General features: G+C 36.3%; 1 protein-coding gene across 2 annotated transcripts in view; it reads right to left on the bottom strand.

Moving 5' to 3' along the window:
- The window catches only part of ZnT35C (Zinc transporter 35C), a 252,281-nt gene that overhangs the window by 203,019 nt on the left and 29,435 nt on the right, over positions 1 to 19,827 (bottom strand). For both annotated transcript variants that reach the window (XM_067764970.1, XM_067764969.1), the window contains exon 3: positions 18,005 to 18,159. In XM_067764970.1, coding sequence (XP_067621071.1) covers positions 18,005 to 18,159 — 155 coding nt within the window. The remainder of the gene's footprint in view (positions 1 to 18,004; positions 18,160 to 19,827) is intronic.

Genomic DNA, 19,827 nt, shown 5'->3' with positions numbered 1-19,827 from the left:
TATTGGTTAGGTTAGGTTGAAGTATCCGGTCCTTGAGGACCTCACATAGACTGAATTCGTTCATAGTGTTACCAGAAATTTGCTCAACGACCAAACTGAAAAACTCTATCAGAAATCAGGATCTTTGTCCTAAAACAACTCCGCTCTCTTTGCAAATACTAGAAGCTTTCCAGGACCTATGCTACTTGCTGCTTCTAGATTTGTGCCACGCCTAACAGCTGTATCCTTAGACTGGCGAGCGCAGAACACGAGCACAAAATATGCTCGATCGTTCCGTTCTTCAATCCGCACTTCCTACATCTAATAAAACGCTTGAGTAACTTTCCTAGCGACGCTGTGTGGTCCCTCAGCGCGTTAGGAGGTTTAGAATATACCAGCAGCAGGTATGCCTGGCGTAAGACGCGACTAAAATACCCAAATTATTCAAGGGTTGTGTAGCGCAACCTTCAAGGTGATGCCATCGCAATATATAGCTTCTTCAACCTAATTGTCAATCTCACCTACCCGTAGCGAATCCTGTTTCTTTAGAATACGAGGCTCTGTCGACCCCAGGTTCCTCAAGGAACTAGGGGGTGGGGGCGGAATGGCCTAGAAGGCTCAATTTGGTCATAGTAAATCATTGCCAAGATGGTCGGGCTTGTATCTTAGTAGTGCTCGTTAACAGAACGTACCGGATCTCCGGCAAAGGACCATCAACATCCAAAAACACTCCTCAACACCTTCAGGGAGTGTCTTTATCGCTAAAACAAGAACAACAACGTTATGGGCTCAGCCTCTGCCTGTCTTTTCTAGTTTAACATAAAATTAGTCCCTCTTCACGTCGGGCGCCGCATCTGACGGATCTTCTTTTGAAAGAGTTCCGATGTTCCAGGTTCACAAAAAATTAAGTGCTTCCGAAGTGCTGTCTTAGGCTTAACCTGTTGATTAGCACAACCTTTATTATACGCGTCCCTCATCATCTCATAGACAATTGTATAAGAAAACTGGCTCTTGCGGCATCGTCATTCAAGTCCTTGTTATATGATTTAAGTAATTAATTTTTTGTCGCTAAACAAGAAAACATCAAAAAACAAACCACATTATCATTTACATTTACCAATGATTGGTATGAATATGACAATAATATATAATATTAATAAGTCACCCACATTCCAACTACACGCCACTGACTTGCCACACCATCATTGGTGACACAATCAATAATTGGAAGAAGACAGCGCAACGTGTTGAATTTGAGGCAATCAATAAAAATTGAGTGCTTAATTGAAAGCGGCATATTAACAAAGTACAAACGAGGTGAAGGAGAAGCAAAATTTGCGACCAAAGGAAGATGAAGCAAAGGAAAAAATATTCCAAAAACATCAAACTTGTTATCACTGAAGCGGCAACAACAATGTTTTAATCGAAAAGAGCAACGGCACCAGCAACAAGAAGTGACGAATGATCTCAATCTTTTACATCCGCTTAATTCTTTTTGGCTTGCTATTACTTGCATATAAATTCCATTCACACTAAACCATAGATGGGCACTTTGCACCGGCACGAAAAATATAATTTTACTTTTTTATAGATTAACTTCACATTGCTACTTCATAGCAATCATTGCTGTAATTATTAAGAAGCCAGTAAATGTTTGTGAGTAATGCAATTTGATTTGCATTACCTAGTAAAATTTTAATATAATTTTTTAAGTGCTGTACTTAGTCAGAAGGAAGTAAAGTTTTTCTGCAATATGTTTTACTACTCTCTATTAAATTAGCAAGTAATGCAAATCAAATTGCAGTATCAGTGAAGTTTCACTAAAAACTTACATTCGTAATGTTTTCACTTTATTCACTGCCCATAAATGATTCATAAAACCAAACATCCCTCATAATAGTTGTATACTGAAATAAATTTCGTGCTACCACAAAAACTTTGCTGTTTACTGTAAATGGCAATTTAGTAACTGGAAAATGTTTCCAGATAATGCAATTGTATTTGCATTACCAAATAGATTTATCATTATTTTGAGTGCAGTTTTTTGTTTGTACCCAGCAACATTTTTTTTTGAAGTAAAATTTTTTGGCAATTAGTAAAATTTTGCAAGTAATGCAAACGAAATTGCAGTAACATTTTCATTTTACTTGCTCTTTTTGCATTCATTTTTTGACTATTGTGTGCCCATATATGACGCACAAGTAAGCAAACATCCCTGCCTCATTCAATCTAGCGGACGCTCGCTTCACATTCAAATTTAATTAAAATTTTTAAAATTTGCCTCTCCTTTTTTGACATTTTCTGTTTTTTCTACCTCCCTGCCTCAAAGCACTTTATTCTGTGTTTCTCTGGTGCTACAGCTGCTGCTATTGATTTTTGTTGTAACCGCTCTGTTTGTTATACTATCAATATTGAATCTTGGGCCTAATTGGCAATTTAAAATGCTACCTCTGTCATCTCAGTAGAAAAGCTGAAGGGCAACAACGGGTAAAGTGTCGCATTTGATCGCTTCAAGATCCTACGGGTGCTACAGCGAAATGTGGCCATGCAAAATGCAAGACGATTCTAAAATATTTGGGCTAGTCGAAATTGAATTAGAAGATTGATGAGCTGTATGCCGAAGGAAATATCGTAGGAAAATGATCTGCGTCTGCTTTGGTTTGTCGTCGTTAACAGCCTCCTCAAGGATCCTGAATCTATGATCTGCCTTGTAGTAGTCCTTGCTAATCGTGTCGCCTTAGTTTTGTAACAAAACTTCTTGCACAATTTATGCGACTTTCGGTGAGTTGGACTTGATTTGTTGACTGTATGGTTCAAACTGCGCGGAATGACCGCCAACTCATCCAAAATATAATATACCCTTTTCAGTTTCTCTGAATTCTTAATGACTACTGCTCTGACTCAAACTGTGTGGGCAGCTAGCATGGGCTCATCTCCAGCGTTGGACTGGTAAATTTGTTTACGGGGGTCTTATTCTTTAATGAACTTGAAATTAGCTTCTGCCTAAACTTACCGAGGAACTCAATACAACTTCTGCATATTTTTCTTCAGGGACGGAAAGCGAAACAACCCGTGTTCAGTGGAAGAAACATACTTTAAGCTTTTGACCGTGAGGATGCTTCGCACTTTATTTGAATTAATTTGTATTTAAACCATTTTTTATCCATTGTGAGTGCCGGGTAGAAGCGCATTCGTCCAACCAAAATACTTTCTAGTAGTTTTCAACAAACCATTACTTCTCAAATGAACTTAAGTAGGCACAACGGATCCACCTTCCCAACGGGAGCATCATGGTGGCTGTGGTTGATATCCGAATGCGGTAGAGTTTGTTAGCTCGAATGTGGAGTTGCATTGTAACCGGGTGCGATGACCTTCAGAACGGAAGAGGTGTTAAATAGGCCACCAACCCCACCAAGGTGAAACTGCGTCCACTCACATCGTCGATTTGGACCAAGGTATGCGAGCTTTGGTGGCTTATCAAATCCACTTTGAATCGTGTACTATGGTGCATCCGTGCGGCTGGCCAGCTATTCACATAAAACCTTACTAACCCAGCGAAGGGAGATATTGAGATGTCTTATGGACTGCAGCAATACTCGACACCTCCGCACGATATCTTTGGAGTCATAACCTGTCCATTTTTTGTAACTTAAAACTAAAAACAAAATAATGTTCTTATATTTTGTATGCTCAAATTCTGCCAGTCCCAGTCTCAATGGAGCTTATATAAATTTCTGGCACCTTCAATTGACTTTACTACGGGCACTTATATCTTCAATCCACTCCTGGCCGAGCGTCACTCACACAAACAAAACTCAGGCACATGCAGAAGCAAACACAAATTGATGAGATATTATTTGAGTTATATTTAAGGCAGGTTAGGAGGCTGAAGCTTTTGCTGGTGACAAGAAAATATAGGCGCCATTGTAATTTCGCCCTTTCCCATGAATTTTTACCTTATTTGAATTAATTGAAATTTGATATTGTATTAGAAAAATCTCGCATGCATCATCAGTCTAGACGAGGTTAGAGTACGATATTTAATTTGTAAAAATTATAATGACTTGAAATCCTGTAGTAAGTTGGAATATGACACATCTGATACCTTTTTGTGTCGGTAGCTGAAATTATCGAAGATTGGTGATGTTTGCTTTTATAATTTTCTTTAATTAAGCAGAAAACTTGCTTACGTAATTGGATTTAAGTATTTTCTTATTCATTCAAATTTATAAAATTGTGTTGGATCGATGTCTTAAGGTATGTTTCTAATTGAATAAGAGAATAAGTGTTCGAAGTCAATTAATTAAGCAATATTGGGGGCCGAAATGATATCAGCGCATGACACATGGTGATTTATTACATAAATTTCAATTATTATCAACGCAAAAAAAAACATTTTTACGGCGAAGGGTGGGTTTTTTGATATCCTTTAAAAAAAAGAAGACAATCAAATTATAGGTGTGCAACAAAATCATAAAACCAATTATCTGGCCTAAGCACAAACTGCATGTTCGCTTCTAAGGTTTAGAATGATCACGGCTAAAGAGACAAGCCTCCTTTTAGATATGAATATATTAACTACGTGTTAAGAGGAAGAACACGCTTGCCTCAATCTAGGTCAACTTCTATCAGGATACTGTAAGAGATTACAGAATGAGTATGGTTACTGTCTGAGGGAGTGCTCACTCAACGGAAAAACAAATAGACATACAGCCTGAAATATTGAAAGAACAGAAGCTTACTGCACCTAAGGAAAAAGAACGCGAAAAGAAGAGATGGATGGTCTAGACCTTGTGGCAGGCTCATAGAATTGCTTGAATCATTTTTTATCTATTTCAATGAAATATCGTCGCTTTGTCTTGTGTGCAGGAGGACTTCGGGAAATTGGCAGATGACCGATAAGCCCCACCAAGAGCGGATGAATTTCTCTGTTTCAAATGTGACCTCAAAATTGCTGTCTTTTACGTTTTCGTTATTACAGTTTCTGATAGTTCCCAAGCATCCTAGCTTTTTTCACCCAGTTAAGTTTTAGGATATCACCGGTACGAGCTGGTTAACTCGTATGCAGAGTAAGACACACGCGACATCCCCTAAGGATTAAAATCCCTAAGTATAGTGGAAAGTTGAAGTTGCAAAACGGCTAATAGTGACAGATGTGCCTTTAGATACCAACTCTTAAAATTGGTACATCGCTGCTTCCATTTTTGTAATTTCTTTGTAGCGCACGAAGCAGTGCTCTCTATGGCGAGACCCAATACCCTAACAACATCACTCTCCCTAGCATTTGCATTTGGACAACCACCGGGAGAAGCATCCATTGCCATTTTTTGTGAGTTAATCACAAGCTTTGGTATAACAGACAATTCTCTTTCCTGTGACTCTGCTGCCGCTAGTTGACGTCACAGAAACTTGTCGCTAGCCGCAAAAGATCCACCGCATTGCATGCGCCGAGCCTTATTGCAACTCATGCGTTGTTAAACTGTTTATAACCCCTTCCCACTTTCGCAGTTTACTCTCAAAAACACAACCGCATGCTATTGCAAACTCAAATTTCAGCACATACCTCCTTTCGGATTCTAGCAGCAGCAGACAAGCGATGTGTGACCCAGCTGCCATTAACTCTTGTATTACGGTGGAGTACTCTACGGTAGGGACTGGAAGCTCCGTACTTTTACTGTAGGAAGTTGAGTACAGATGAAGCATGGTCTTTTTTAGGGCTTTAGTTGAACTCTCTTTGTTCTTTTGCGCGTTTCCACTCTTTTACATCTTCATCAGGGAGTCTGATGTATTTATTTTAAAATACAATTACTAACAACAAACACACACCTTCTTTGTAAAAGGGTTGGCAATCCACTTGTCCTGAGCAAGTTATAATACTTTGAAACAGCATTTTTAACTACACAGCGTTTACTCTTTTTTTAATAAAACATCAGGTTTGGAGTCGTACCTCATAAGCGAGAACTTTCACTACAAAAATTGCAATTTAAGTGTACAACAACTTCGTTAGAGAAATGTCTTCCGTATGTTTCAGCTCCTAAGCCGCTTCACCATATTATTAACCCATTAGCAGAAGCACTTCCTCAAAATTTTGTTGAACACGCATCTAACATTAAAAAGTATTAAATTGTAAAAAGCGATAAAACTCATTTGTGCAATAATATTTATAGCCAAAGAGGCATTGACTTGCCACAAGTGCAGACAGACGAATTCAATGTCCAACCTTCCTTAATATCAAGTTTTTAATAAGAAATTCGAAAAAAATCTGCAGACGTCTTTAAAACCTTATCAAGCGCAGCATGCCTCAAATGATCACAAGCAGACACCATCCAGCCAACATCACACCCACATCACCACACACCACTACCACATTTTGCAATTCGCCGTATGCACAGACAAACTCCACCCGAATTCCATTTAACCATAAATTATGAGCATTCCATTGCGATTTATAACCAAATGAGTGTCAAAAAAAGTTTAGGAAAAGCAAGTCTAAAAGCGCAACGAATTCATTCAATATCTATTGCAGTACTCGAACATATGCGGAGGAATGGTCATACGCAGATATTAAATGTAGCCCTTGTTTGTGTGGGGTGAGTCTGTAAACCTGCCAGTTAGATGTATGAACGAGCGTCAGTTGGTCTGTCTGAGAAGTTATTGCCACTGTAACAGACACGCAAACACTCTAAGGCATACGGACACATGAGCATAGCAATTTACGTTAGTTTTACGTTTTTGTGCTTAATACTTGTCCGAAAGTAGATAGCAAGTATAAGCAATGGTGGTGTGAGGAGTCTCTACATTAAATGTCATCAATTTTTAAATATGAGAAATTGCAACGCAACGCCTGATACTTCATATTTATGCTGTCGCATAAATTCAGATTAGTTGGCGATGTACAGTAGAAGAACACATGCTGAAATACCAACAACACTAAGAACAACAAAAAGAAAAAAATTAACAATTTTTGTGGAATTTAACATTATATGTATAGCTAACTGTGAAGAAAATCATAAAAAAGTGCACTTTTTCTAAAAATTTTCAATACGTCAACTAAGGGTTAATTTAAAAAAAAAAGTTTTTCGTATTCTGCAAACTAGCCATTTACTGTAAAAAATTTGACAAAATAGTGAAAAAATTTAATTTTTCAAGAGTAGGAACTTCATTATATGAATTTCGTATTTGGTATTCGAGGGTTAAAAAATTGTTCTTTTCAAATGAAATTTCAAATATTAAATTTCTAAGTGCTCAATAAGCAAAAATTAGGAAAATATTTAAAAACAAGTAAGGAAGGCTAAGTTCGGGTGTAACCGAACATTACATACTCAGTTGAGAGCTGTGGAGACAAGGTAAGGGAAAATCACCATGTTGTAAAAAGAACCTAGGGTACCCTGGAATGTGTTTGTATGACATGTGTATCAAATGGAAGGTATTAAAGAGTATTTTAAGAGGGAGTGGGCCATAGTTCTATAGATGGACGCCATTTAGGGATATCGCCATAAAGGTGGACCAGGCCTGACTCTAGAATTTGTTTGTACGATATGGGTATCAAATGAAATGTGTTAATGATAATTTTAAAAGGGAGTGGGCCTAAGTTCTATAGGTGGACGCCTTTTCGAGATATCGCCATAAAAGTGGACCAGGGGTGACTCTAGAATTTATTTTGTACGATATGGGTATCAAATGAAAGGTATTAATGAGTATTTTAAAAGGGCGTGGGCCTAAGTTCTATAGAAGGACGCCTTTTCGAGATATCGCCATAAAGATGGACCAGGGGTAACTCTAGAATTTGTTTGTACGATATAAGTATCAAATGAAAGGTGTTAATGAGCATTTTAAAAGGGCGTAGGCCTTAGTTCTATAGGTGGACGCCTTTTCAAGATATCGCCATAAAGGTGGACCAGGGGTGACTCTAGAATTTGTTTGTACGATATGGGTATCAAATGAAAGGTGTTAATGAGTATTTTAAAAGGGAGTGGGCCTTAGTTCTATGGGCGGATGCCTTTTCGAGATATCGCCATAAACGTGGGCCAGGGGTGACTCTAGAATTTTTTTGTACGATAAGGGTATCAGATGAAAGGTGTTAATGAGTATTTTTAAAGGGCGTGGGCCTTAGTTCTATAGGTGGACGCCTTTTCAAGATATCGCCATAAAGGTGGACCAGGGGTGACTCTAGAATTTGTTTGTACGATATGGGTATCAAATGAAAGGTGTTAATGAGTATTTTAAAAGGGAGTGGGCCTTATTTCTATAGGTGGACGCCTTTTCGAGATATCGCCATAAAGGTGGACCAGGGGTGACTCTAGAATTTGTTCGTACTATATGGGTATCAAACGAAAGGTGTTAATAAGTGTTTTAAAAGGGAGTGGGCCTTATTTCTATAGGCGGACGCCTTTTCAAGATATCGCCATAAAGGTGGACCAGGGGTGACTCTAGAATTTGTTTGTACGATATGGGTATCAAATGAAAGGTGTTGATGAGTATTTTAAAAGGGCGTGGGCCTTAGTCCTATAGGTGGATGCCTTTTCGAGATATCGCCATAAAGGTGGGCCAGGGGTGACTCTAGAATTTTTTTGTACGATATGGGTATCAAATGAAAGGTGTTAATGAGGGTTTTAAAAGGGAGTGGGCCTTAGTTCTATAGGTCGATGCCTTTTCGAGATATCGCCATAAAGGTGGACCAGGAGTGACTCTAGAATTTGTTTGTACGATATGGGTATCAAATGAAAGGTGTTAATGAGTATTTTAAAAAGGTGTAGGCCTTAGTTCTATAGGTGGACGCCTTTTCAAGATATCGCCATAAAGGTGGACCAGGGGTGACTCTAGAATTTGTTTGTACGATATGGGTATCAAATGAAAGGTGTTAATGAGTATTTTAAAAAGGTGTAGGCCTTAGTTCTATAGGTGGACGCCTTTTCAAGATATCGCCATAAAGGTGGACCAGGGGTGACTCTAGAATTTTTTTGTACGATATGGGTATCAAATGAAAGGTGTTAATGAGTATTTTAAAAGGGAGTGGGCCTTAGTTCTATGGGCGGATGCCTTTTCGAGATATCGCCATAAAGGTGGACCAGGAGTGACTCTAGAATTTGTTTGTACGATATGGGTATCAAATGAAAGGTGTTAATGAGTATTTTAAAAAGGTGTAGGCCTTAGTTCTATAGGTGGACGCCTTTTCAAGATATCGCCATAAAGGTGGACCAGGGGTGACTCTAGAATTTTTTTGTACGATATGGGTATCAAATGAAAGGTGTTAATGAGTATTTTAAAAGGGAGTGGGCCTTAGTTCTATGGGCGGATGCCTTTTCGAGATATCGCCATAAAGGTGGACCAGGAGTGACTCTAGAATTTGTTTGTACGATATGGGTATCAAATGAAAGGTGTTAATGAGTATTTTAAAAAGGTGTAGGCCTTAGTTCTATAGGTGGACGCCTTTTCAAGATATCGCCATAAAGGTGGACCAGGGGTGACTCTAGAATTTTTTTGTACGATATGGGTATCAAATGAAAGGTGTTAATGAGTATTTTAAAAGGGAGTGGGCCTTAGTTCTATGGGCGGATGCCTTTTCGAGATATCGCCATAAAGGTGGGCCAGGGGTGACTCTAGAATTTTTTTGTACGATAAGGGTATCAGATGAAAGGTGTTAATGAGTATTTTAAAAGGGCGTGGGCCTTAGTTCTATAGGTGGACGCCTTTTCAAGATATCGCCATAAAGGTGGACCAGGGGTGACTCTAGAATTTGTTTGTACGATATGGGTATCAAATGAAAGGTGTTAATGAGTATTTTAAAAGGGAGTGGGCCTTATTTCTATAGGCGGACGCCTTTTCAAGATATCGCCATAAAGGTGGACCAGGGGTGACTCTAGAATTTGTTTGTACGATATGGGTATCAAATGAAAGGTGTTGATGAGTATTTTAAAAGGGCGTGGGCCTTAGTCCTATAGGTGGATGCCTTTTCGAGATATCGCCATAAAGGTGGGCCAGGGGTGACTCTAGAATTTTTTTGTACGATATGGGTATCAAATGAAAGGTGTTAATGAGGGTTTTAAAAGGGAGTGGCCCTTAGTTGTATATGGGAAGGCGTTTTCGAGATATCGACCAAAATGTGGACCAGTGTGATCCAGAACATCATCTGTCGGGTACCGCTAATTTATTTATATATGTAATACCACGTACAGTATTCCTTCCAAGATTCCAAGGGCTTTTGATTTCGCCCTGCAAAACTTTTTCATTTTCTTCTACTTAATATGGTAGGTGTCACACCCATTTTACCAAGTTTTTTTCTAAAGTTATATTTTGCGTCAATAGACCAATACAATTACCATGTTTCATCCCTTTTTTCGTATTTGGTATATAATTATGGCATTTTTTTCATTTTTCGTAATTTTCGCTATCGAAAAAGTGGGCGTGGTCATAGTCGGATTTCGGCCATTTTTTACACCAATACAAAGTGAGTTCAGATAAGTATGTGAACTGAGTTTAGTAAAGATACATCGATTTTTGGTCAAGTTATCGTGTTAACGGCCGAGCGGAAGGACAGACGGTCGACTGTGTATAAAAACTGGGCGTGGCTTCAACCGATTTCGCCCCGTTTCACAGAAAACAGTTATCGTCCTAGAGTCTAAGCCTCTACCAAATTTCACAAGGATTGGTAAATTTTTGTTCGACTTATGGCATTAAAAGTATCCTAAACAAATTAAATGAAAAAGGGCGGAGCCACGCCCATTTTGAAATTTTCTTTTATTTTTGTATTTTGTTGCAACATATCATTACTGGAGTTGAATGTTGACATAATTTACTTATATACTGTAAAGATATTAACTTTTCTTATAAAATTTGAATTAAAAAAATTTTTTTTTTAAAGTGGGCGTGGTCGTTCTCCGATTTTGCTAATTTTTATTAAGCAGACATATAGTAATAAGAGTAACGTTCCTGCCAAATTTCATCATGATATCTTCAACGACTGCCAAATTACAGCTTGCAAAACTTCTAAATTACCTTCTTTTAAAAGTGGGCGGTGCCACGCCCATTGTCCAAAATTTTACCAGTTTTCTATTCTGCGTCATAAGTTCAACTCACCTACCAAGTTTCATCGCTTAATCCGCATTTGGTAATGAATTATCGCACTTTTTCGATTTTTCGAAATTTTCGATATCGAAAAATTGGGCGTGGTTATTGTCCGATATCGTTCATTTTAAATAGCGATCTGAGATGAGTGCCCAGAAACCTACATACCAAATTTCATCAAAATACCTCAAAATTTACTCAAGTTATCGTGTTAACGGACAGACGGAGGGACGGACATGGCTTAATCGAATTTTTTTTCGATGCTGATGATTTTGATATATGTAAGTCTATATCTATCTCGACTCCTTTATACCTGTACAACCAACCGTTATCCAATCAAAGTTAATATACTCTGTGAGCTCTGCTCAACTGAGTATAAAAAAGGCACACGCTCAGATTTGTTTAGTATTCTTTTAGGGTTAATTAAAGACTTTCGTCATAGCTTGCAGACAAAATTTTTCTCATTAACTCGCTCTAATATATAGTTCTTATTTACTCTTAGGCATGTTTTTCGCACCGAAAATTCAGCACAAAAATTGCCAAACCCTTTAATTTTTTTTTTTTTGTAGGTTTTTCTTCATTTTGCCTTATACAGGACAAAAAATGTTTTTGTGGACGAAATGTCATTTTTCTTTATTTAACAATAAAAAAAGAGCTAAAATTACCATAAACAAGTTCAAGAAAACGAATTTTTTTTGCTAATATCTGTGTAAAAATTAAAAAAAAAATAAACTTTAAAAAAATATGAAATTTTTCGTTAACTATTTAAGAAGCACTAAAGGGTTAAAGAAAAAGTATTCATATAATACGATACTTAAGATTACTAAATTTTTTCAATTTAGGCATATCTTTTTGGTGTTTTTAAATACGCTGAGATGAATTTACACCTAGCAGTAATGAGTTAATTGAAATAAATTACTTTAATCAAGGGTTGATTGGAATAGATTGCTTTAGACTTTTAATTTAGGCATATATTTTTTGAATTTCAAATACTATAGGATGGATTTTACACTTTGCTTACTTTAGTCAAGAGTTAATTGAAATATATTGCTTTAGTAAAGGTTTGATTGAAATAGACTGCTTTAAATTTTTCAATTAAGGCATATACCTTTCTTGGGTTTTACACTAAACAGTCAAGGATAAATTTAAAAAAAAAATTGCTCAGTCAAGGATAGATTGCTTTAGATTTTTCAATAAGTCATATCTTTTTTTGCTTTTTAACTACGATGAGATGAATTTTATACTTGGCAGTAAAGGGTTAATTGAAATAAAGTTGATATCATTACATAAAACTACAAACGTTCGGAATTTTAAGTAATCGCTATACAAAAATATTTGGGAAAACTGAAAAACAACATTTTTATTTATCATTTAAAGACTAAATGTAGAGCTTACGATTTCTTCTCGAGCACATGCAAAATTTTGAGACTCGAGCGATCGGGACCTTGGCTTCTTGTGAAATTCTCGAATCTCGAATTACGCGTAAAGCTCGCGAGCCTATCAAGTTCGCGAAATCGTAAGCTCTAGTTGTTTGAAACGGAATTAGTTTCATTCCACTCAACACTATGGACTTATTGAGTCTATGTGAGGTTCTCACAGACCAGTCAATTAAGGAAATTATTTTTTAATAATAAAAACATCTATTGGTTCTGTTTGAAGTTTCAACAAAACTTCTTTGCAAGTTTCATAAATTTACTGAATTCGAAAAAAGTACTAATGCAACTGGGTATACAAAAAGCAATGATTAAAGCAACGTTCACATATTAGCTCTTAGGAGATGACTCTGAAAATAGATATCGCTAGAGCTAGATTTCCGAAAATATCAGGAACCCTTTAAAACGGTCAACCTAGCAGTCATACTATCAACAAAAAAAAACATCTGATTACTTCTAGAAGCATATATCACACGTATCTAAACATTACACACTTTTAGGCGCACATAAAACTGTTCAAGTTTTAGCGAAAGCGTTTTACAGAGTATATATGTCATTTCTTTATATGTGTGTTTTGTTCACTCCTTCACTTTTTTGGTTTCATTCTTCTCTCACCCACCCACACCATCGTTCATTTGGTATAAATGAATGGCCACAAATTGCTGTAAAGTGCTAAAATCACAGATTGATGGCATTCAAAATTGAAATTTATTTCACAGCCTTTTTGATATGTTAGCATGAAGTATAGATTATGTGTTAGTATATGTGTAATACGCACACTCACACACACGCTAGCAAACGTATACACTAAAATTGTGTATCTCTGGTGTATAAATTAGGCTGGATCGCACTCCATACAAAATAATGAAGCTACAGAAGACCGTATATAAATTTGCAAGCTTATAGTGAAGAACTTCAGAAAGAAACAATTTTTTTATTTTTATCCTAACCATTTAACATCCCTTTTTCAGAAAAGATAGGTCTGTATTAGCTCTCTTCTTTCTTATAATGTTTTTTGAGCTCTGCAGACGGTTTTTAGGCAGTAATTTTTGTTTTGTGAAACAAGAAGCACACTTTAAGGGGTTCAAACTCGTTTAGGAAAGTTAAAAAGGACACTAAAAGGAAATAAAGAACTTCAGAAAACCAGAATTCTGTAAAATTTTTTCGAAGCAGTCTAGTATGTGTATCTGTATACAGCAAATATTCGTACTCTTGCCAGCTGACCATTTATAAAGCTTCGTACTCGTTTTATTTTGCCATTGCTGATGTTGTGCGTCCATTTAATAGCCAATAATGTTGATGGTAAGTTATCACTACATACATATGTATGTACGTACATATGTAAGTTTATGGTGTTTACGAGTGTGCACATTAGGCTAAAGAGATTGTCCATTTCGTATATCACGAAATGGAAAGGCTGGTACGACATGTATGTTGTAATTTTTTTTTCGCTGAAACTTTTTGCAATGAAATGTCCTTGATCTGTTTAAATTGGTAAGCTGTTGAGTTGAAGAACACAGTCAACGGAATTGTTTTAGTAGAAGCGGGATGGAGTGCGTATCACATTTTTAACTTAATTCAAGCGGATTCTGAGAGGTTTGGTTGCTGTACCTTCTGGCTTGTGCTGTTTTTTGTAAACTAGTTTTAAGGGTTCAAATATTTCGTCAGAGATAGTGTTGGTTTGTTCGTTTATTATCCTGCCGTCAAATGTTTTTAACTTGTATATCTCCATGTTCTCAAGTACATTGAGCCGCCGACCTTTTCCTTGTACGTGAAGTATTCGAGCCGTTGTTTTGATGTTAGCTGGGGTGCACCCCACTGGAATAAAAAATGTTTACAGTGTATTTTTTCAAAGGTGATTTTAATACCTTTCTAACGGTATAAAAATTTTTCCCCCCATTTTAGTTTTCAGATATGTTATATATTAAATAGACCTTTCTAAAATAAAATTTTATTTTTCAAAATCGCTTGATCTTTGAAGTGTTTTTTCAGTTTTAAATTTTATTTAAAAAAAATTTTTTTTCAGTGTACTAAAAATTTTTACAGTGTATTTTTTTGAAAGCTTATTTCAATACCTTTCTAATGGTATGAAGATCTTTGAAATCGGTAAAGCCATTCCGTAGTAATCACACTTTAAAAGTACCTATTATCGTCATTTTTCTAATATTTTCGGATATTTCGATACCTTGCCACGCCCACAATTTTTCGAAAATGCAATTTCTAAAAATGGGGTTGTGTTTGGGTGGGTAAGATGTAACCCCATGCAAAATTTCATCAAATTCTGAGGGGGTCGGGTTCAAAATGTACGCTTTTTTCAGCCTTTGATATGAAATTCATCATATGTACATATTTATAAAGTCTCTTGGTAATTTTCTTTACACTATTTTAAATCCTTGTTATAGTGATTTAGAAAAATAAAAAAAGTGTATTCGCCCCCGTTCAACCTTGGGAGTGTTCTTAGAGCATCTAAAAGCGTAGCGACATTCAGAAGGTGGTTATCTGAAACTGAATTGAGAATCGTTTTTGCGAATTTAGCCCTTTTTCTTCTCTAGATGACTCCAGGTGAGAGTTTCTGGAATTTAACTAGCTGTAGGAGAGCGACATACTAGTATTTATGCTGCCAGCTTAGCAAGCCAGAGCAAACACCAATAAAGCAAGAAATATTTGGAAGTTCTGATGCAGCCGAACCCCCAGGTATCTCTAGCGAACTACACAAGTAAACACCTCCTTCAGGATATCCTGAATACTGTTACAAAGTCCAGTAGACACCTTAGTATTAGCTGTAATTCAATGCGACCCACACTCATTCCTCTTTCGTGAAAGCCAATTATCTGCCGGTATATAGATTCATAAATTCATAACTCATACTCTCAATGCGAATTGCAGGCTCTTAATGGCTTTTATGGTATTTCAGTTCTGATGTTAGAGTTTGGAATTTATGCTTACGAGCGAAAGGAATTTGTTCAAATTTAACCAAAACAAAACAAATGGGCAATATGAAATAGTCAGTTATTTATTTGAATATATTTTTAAGCTTTCATTTTAATTAAAAACTACTAACGGATTTGTCGTAACACTTTGTTTTTTACGAAGCAAAAGGAAAAAAATCCACCAACTCACGACTCGTTGTAGGTAGTCATCTACTAAAATTAGTTGCGCTAAGATACATACATATGTGGATAGTAGTTATGTAAAATGTTTCAGGCAGCAACAACAATTTGTTATATAAAGAAAAACTAAAAAACTGAAAACATATTTCACGTGCCAACAAAAACTGCTAGGATTTACGGATTGGCGGCCATGTCAATAATTTTGACGATGACGAGCTGAAACAGAGAGGGAAAAGAAAGAAAGTAAGAGGGGAGATAGAGAGCTAACCAGTGTTGCCATAAGTGAAAACTATTTTTTTTAAATAGAGCCTTTTTTAGCTGATCCGTAGTGAGTCCTCAATCGTTATGAGTAATCAAATTTATATCACGCTCTCGATTTCTAGAAATTTTCTTTTTTTCGCCTGATAGCAGTCTTCTTAAAACTTCCTTTGCATTCCGTATGGCCATGTACTTTCTCGAGGCGCTTTAGAAAAGTTTATAATAAAAATCTATTATAAACTAGCAGAACCGGCAGACGTTGTTCTGCCCTAACTTTGGTCTATCTGCAATTTTTTTTAGATGTTTTTACTTTTTAATCTCCTTCCCCCTCTCTCCCCATTTTCCATAGCCTTTTATTCACTCCTCCTCATCTTTTCCGCTCCATCTATCCATATCTATCTAATTTAGTCTAACTCTATCTCTTTCCAGTCTCTTTCTCCTTCCCCCTTTTATTTTGTCTCATGTGCCTTTTATTCTTCTCCATTCCTTATTCCCAGTTCCAGTTTCAGTTACAGTCCCAGCTAAGGCCAAGTACGAGCCCCTGTCCCCGTCCAAGTTCCAGTCCCAGTCCCAGTCGGTCGCTGGTCCATTTCCCGAAAATAAAAGTGTCGTAAATACTAATCTAGGTAAATTTTAGGCAAATCATACGATGAATAGAAATATATTCGAACAGATCAGTCCTTGGTCCACTTCCCGGAAAAAAAGGTTCGTAAATACTAATCTACGCAAAAGGGCTACCTGCATGCCAAATTTCAGGCAGATCGCGCTGTGAATAGAATTTGTTCTAACATATCGGTCTCTCGTCCACTTCTTGGTAAACATTTTCTCTCCGTAGAACCAAAAAAAAAAGAATTAGTGAAATCGGTGCAACCGTTCTCGAGTTTTGCGGTTAGCAACACATTCAGTGACTAATTTTTATTTTATAGAAGATTATCTCTATAGCAGCACTCGCCCGCCCAAAATCACATTAGTGTGCCCTACTTTTCCTCGTACGTAAATTTTGGAAGGTGCGAATATGAGACGTTTCGGACGTAGAAACCAATAATAGATCTTTTAATATAGGGAGTATTTGTTCACTGTCAGAATCGTCAATTGAAGATGGTATCTTAAAAAATTTGGCATTTCAGACAATTTATTCTGGCAACGCTCAGATGACTGACTGACTGAATGATGATAAAGCAAATGTTTTCAACTCAAATAATGAAAATCAAATATACAATTTCATACGCATAAGGGGACTAACAAAAGTGCAAATTGGAAAAGACTGTCGCCTTAAATATCCTCAGAAGTATATATGAATGACATGAAAATAGATTGTACGTTTGTTCGCTGTGAACCAAACGCTCAATTACGCCATCATCGAGATCATTCCATTCCTGTGTAACTTTAAAATTTTATTTCTGGGTATTGTAGAAAAAATTAGCTTGTTGCAGATCCCTACATTATTCGTACATAACCTCACTTAGCATGTTGGGCGCCAGTTTTTTACGAAATTACGCATTTCGAAGGTACTTAGTGACTTATTCGAATGGTATGCAGCACGGTGCGTGCGGAGTAATAATGTTTAAGAATGACAAGATACGATAGCGAATAAAAAGGGCATGTGGAATTCGTTTCCGGTATCGCAGTAAATATTTCCGCAGCCTAGTACCATGGAGGTAAAAGGCTCGATACCTACAAACTGATGGGACCTACTATTTCATTGCCAACGCAGACGGCAAATGAGTCTCTCTAGTAACAAGTTTTTATTTTACAAAAAAAAAATATCAAGTGTTATCAACTAAGTTAACTTTCGTTAGTACCCCTCTCCCGCATGCGCTTTTTTATGTATTCAGTGTTGTGCAGCTTTTACGTATGTCCTGCTGACCGTGACAGAATACTAACAGCTGACATGCACTTGTTGTTGCTTTCAGTTTTGTCTTTTTGTCATACGAAATATCAAAAATTGTACTGAATGATGGGTCTTAAAAAAAGTATTAAATCAAGCGGATTATAAAAGTAATAGGTTAAAATAACAGGGTCGCAGGGTCGTTTTTTATGAACTATAGCTACGAGGCTTTGAGAGAGAAATGCTTTCAAAAGCGCTTTAGTACAATTCTGTACATTAAAAGCTGCGAACTTTAAATTTTCCTAAACTTTTACATCTTATTTTTTACTCACTTTCAATATTGTTTCGTCCATGTAAAACATACAGATACGAAGGTTTTCTCTCCGCATTATTATTATTGCCTGCATTGCGACTGGGTGACGGTAAACTACTGCGAGAAGCTGAGTCTGCTGCGCCATAGCTTGATGGACTGCTTGTTTTGAAATCACTAGAAATTTAAGAAAAAGAAATTTTAGAAATAAAGTTGAAATATTGGTGGAAAGATCTAGATTATGCATTCTTAATCCCGGTTTTTTAATGCGAGTTTGAAATGCAGCTAAAGTTGGCTAGAGTTTAACCTTGCCAATTCGGTCGCTTAAGCTGAGATGAGCAGCAAATTTTGTGTTATCGAATAAAGTGGCAAAGTTAAACTCTAGTCAACTTTAACTAGAGTATAACATCGTACTGAAAAACCGAACCTTAATATACATACTAAGTCATATATTAGAGTAAGCATGCTCCGTAGACATACCAGTATCTTGGAGGTACCAAGAATGGGTTGCATTCGCTCCTAGTCTCCGGACGCACCAAATTTAGTTGGCAACCGAAGTAGCCAACTAGAGTGGTTAACTTGTACAATGTAAGGGAAGTTATCTGTTTGCACTTTATTACGAAACCGTGCTTTCGATACCTTTGCCTACTTAAGTATATATCATGATAAACTCTTTGAGAAATCTACGCACTCGCTGTATGCGATTATGTCGCGCATGAAATACTTGCTAGTGTTTACGTTACGACTGTATCTTTCATTCAGTGGGTGTGTTAGTAGTGGTAATTATATGTATGACTGTTTGTGATGCTGCTGATATGTAACGGCTAGAAGTATATGGGGTATTCCATCCCATTTCGACCAATTTTGAACCCGACCCCTTTAGAATTGGCTGAAAGTGTTTCTTCTATTTCTAGGTTACGAAAGACGTTTTTCAGAAGTTTTTCAAATTTTTTCATCCAACTCAAAAAAAGTTATGAATTTAAAAAAAAAACACCGTTTTTGTTTTCAAAATGATATAACTTTTTCAAAAATTTACCGTTTGGGATCTTTTTTTTTAATTTTGTTTTTAAATGTACTTTTCGGAAAAAATTCAAAAAAATTTTTAAAGTTTTTTTTTGTAATTTTTCAGTTTTTCGAGATTTTTCGAATTTTGCACTTTTGTTTTTTCTCATAAAAAACTTCAATCAATTCTGCAATCATCCCCACTAATCCCGGAGTGGGCCGAGAATTTTTTTTTTTTTATTTAATTGAAAAAAAAAACTTAAAAATTTTTTTTGTATTTTTTCCGAAAAGTACATTTAAAAACATATTAAAAACCAAACGGTCAATTTTTGAAAAAGTTATAGCATTTTGAAAAAAACACCGTTTTCCAACTCAAAATAAGTTTTAAATATTTTGAAAAAAACGGTGTTTTTTTCAAAATGATATAACTTTTTCAAGAATTTACCATTTGGGATCATTTTTTTTTTTGTTTTTAGTATGTTTTTAAATGTACTTTTCGGAAAAAATACAAAAAAAATGTTAAAGCTTTTTTTTTCAATTAAATAAAAAAAAAAAAAAATTCTCCGCCCACTCCGGGAAGAATTGGTTGAAGTTTTTTATGAGAAAAAAAGGGTTAAATTCGAAAAATCTCGAAAAACTGAAAAATTACAAAAAAAACTAAAAAATTGTTTGAATTTTGAGAAATCTACGCACTCGCTGTATGCGATTATGTCGCGCATGAAATACTTGCTAGTGTTTACGTTACGACTGTATCTTTCATTCAGTGGGTGTGTTAGTAGTGGTAATTATATGTATGACTGTTTGTGATGCTGCTGATATGTAACGGCTAGAAGTATATGGGGT

The sequence above is a fragment of the Eurosta solidaginis genome, chromosome 2, assembly GCF_040869045.1.
Source record: "Eurosta solidaginis isolate ZX-2024a chromosome 2, ASM4086904v1, whole genome shotgun sequence".
Taxonomy (NCBI): Eukaryota; Metazoa; Arthropoda; class Insecta; order Diptera; family Tephritidae; genus Eurosta; species Eurosta solidaginis.
Note: the sequence above shows the minus strand (reverse complement) of the source record. Positions and strands in the feature narration are given on the sequence as shown.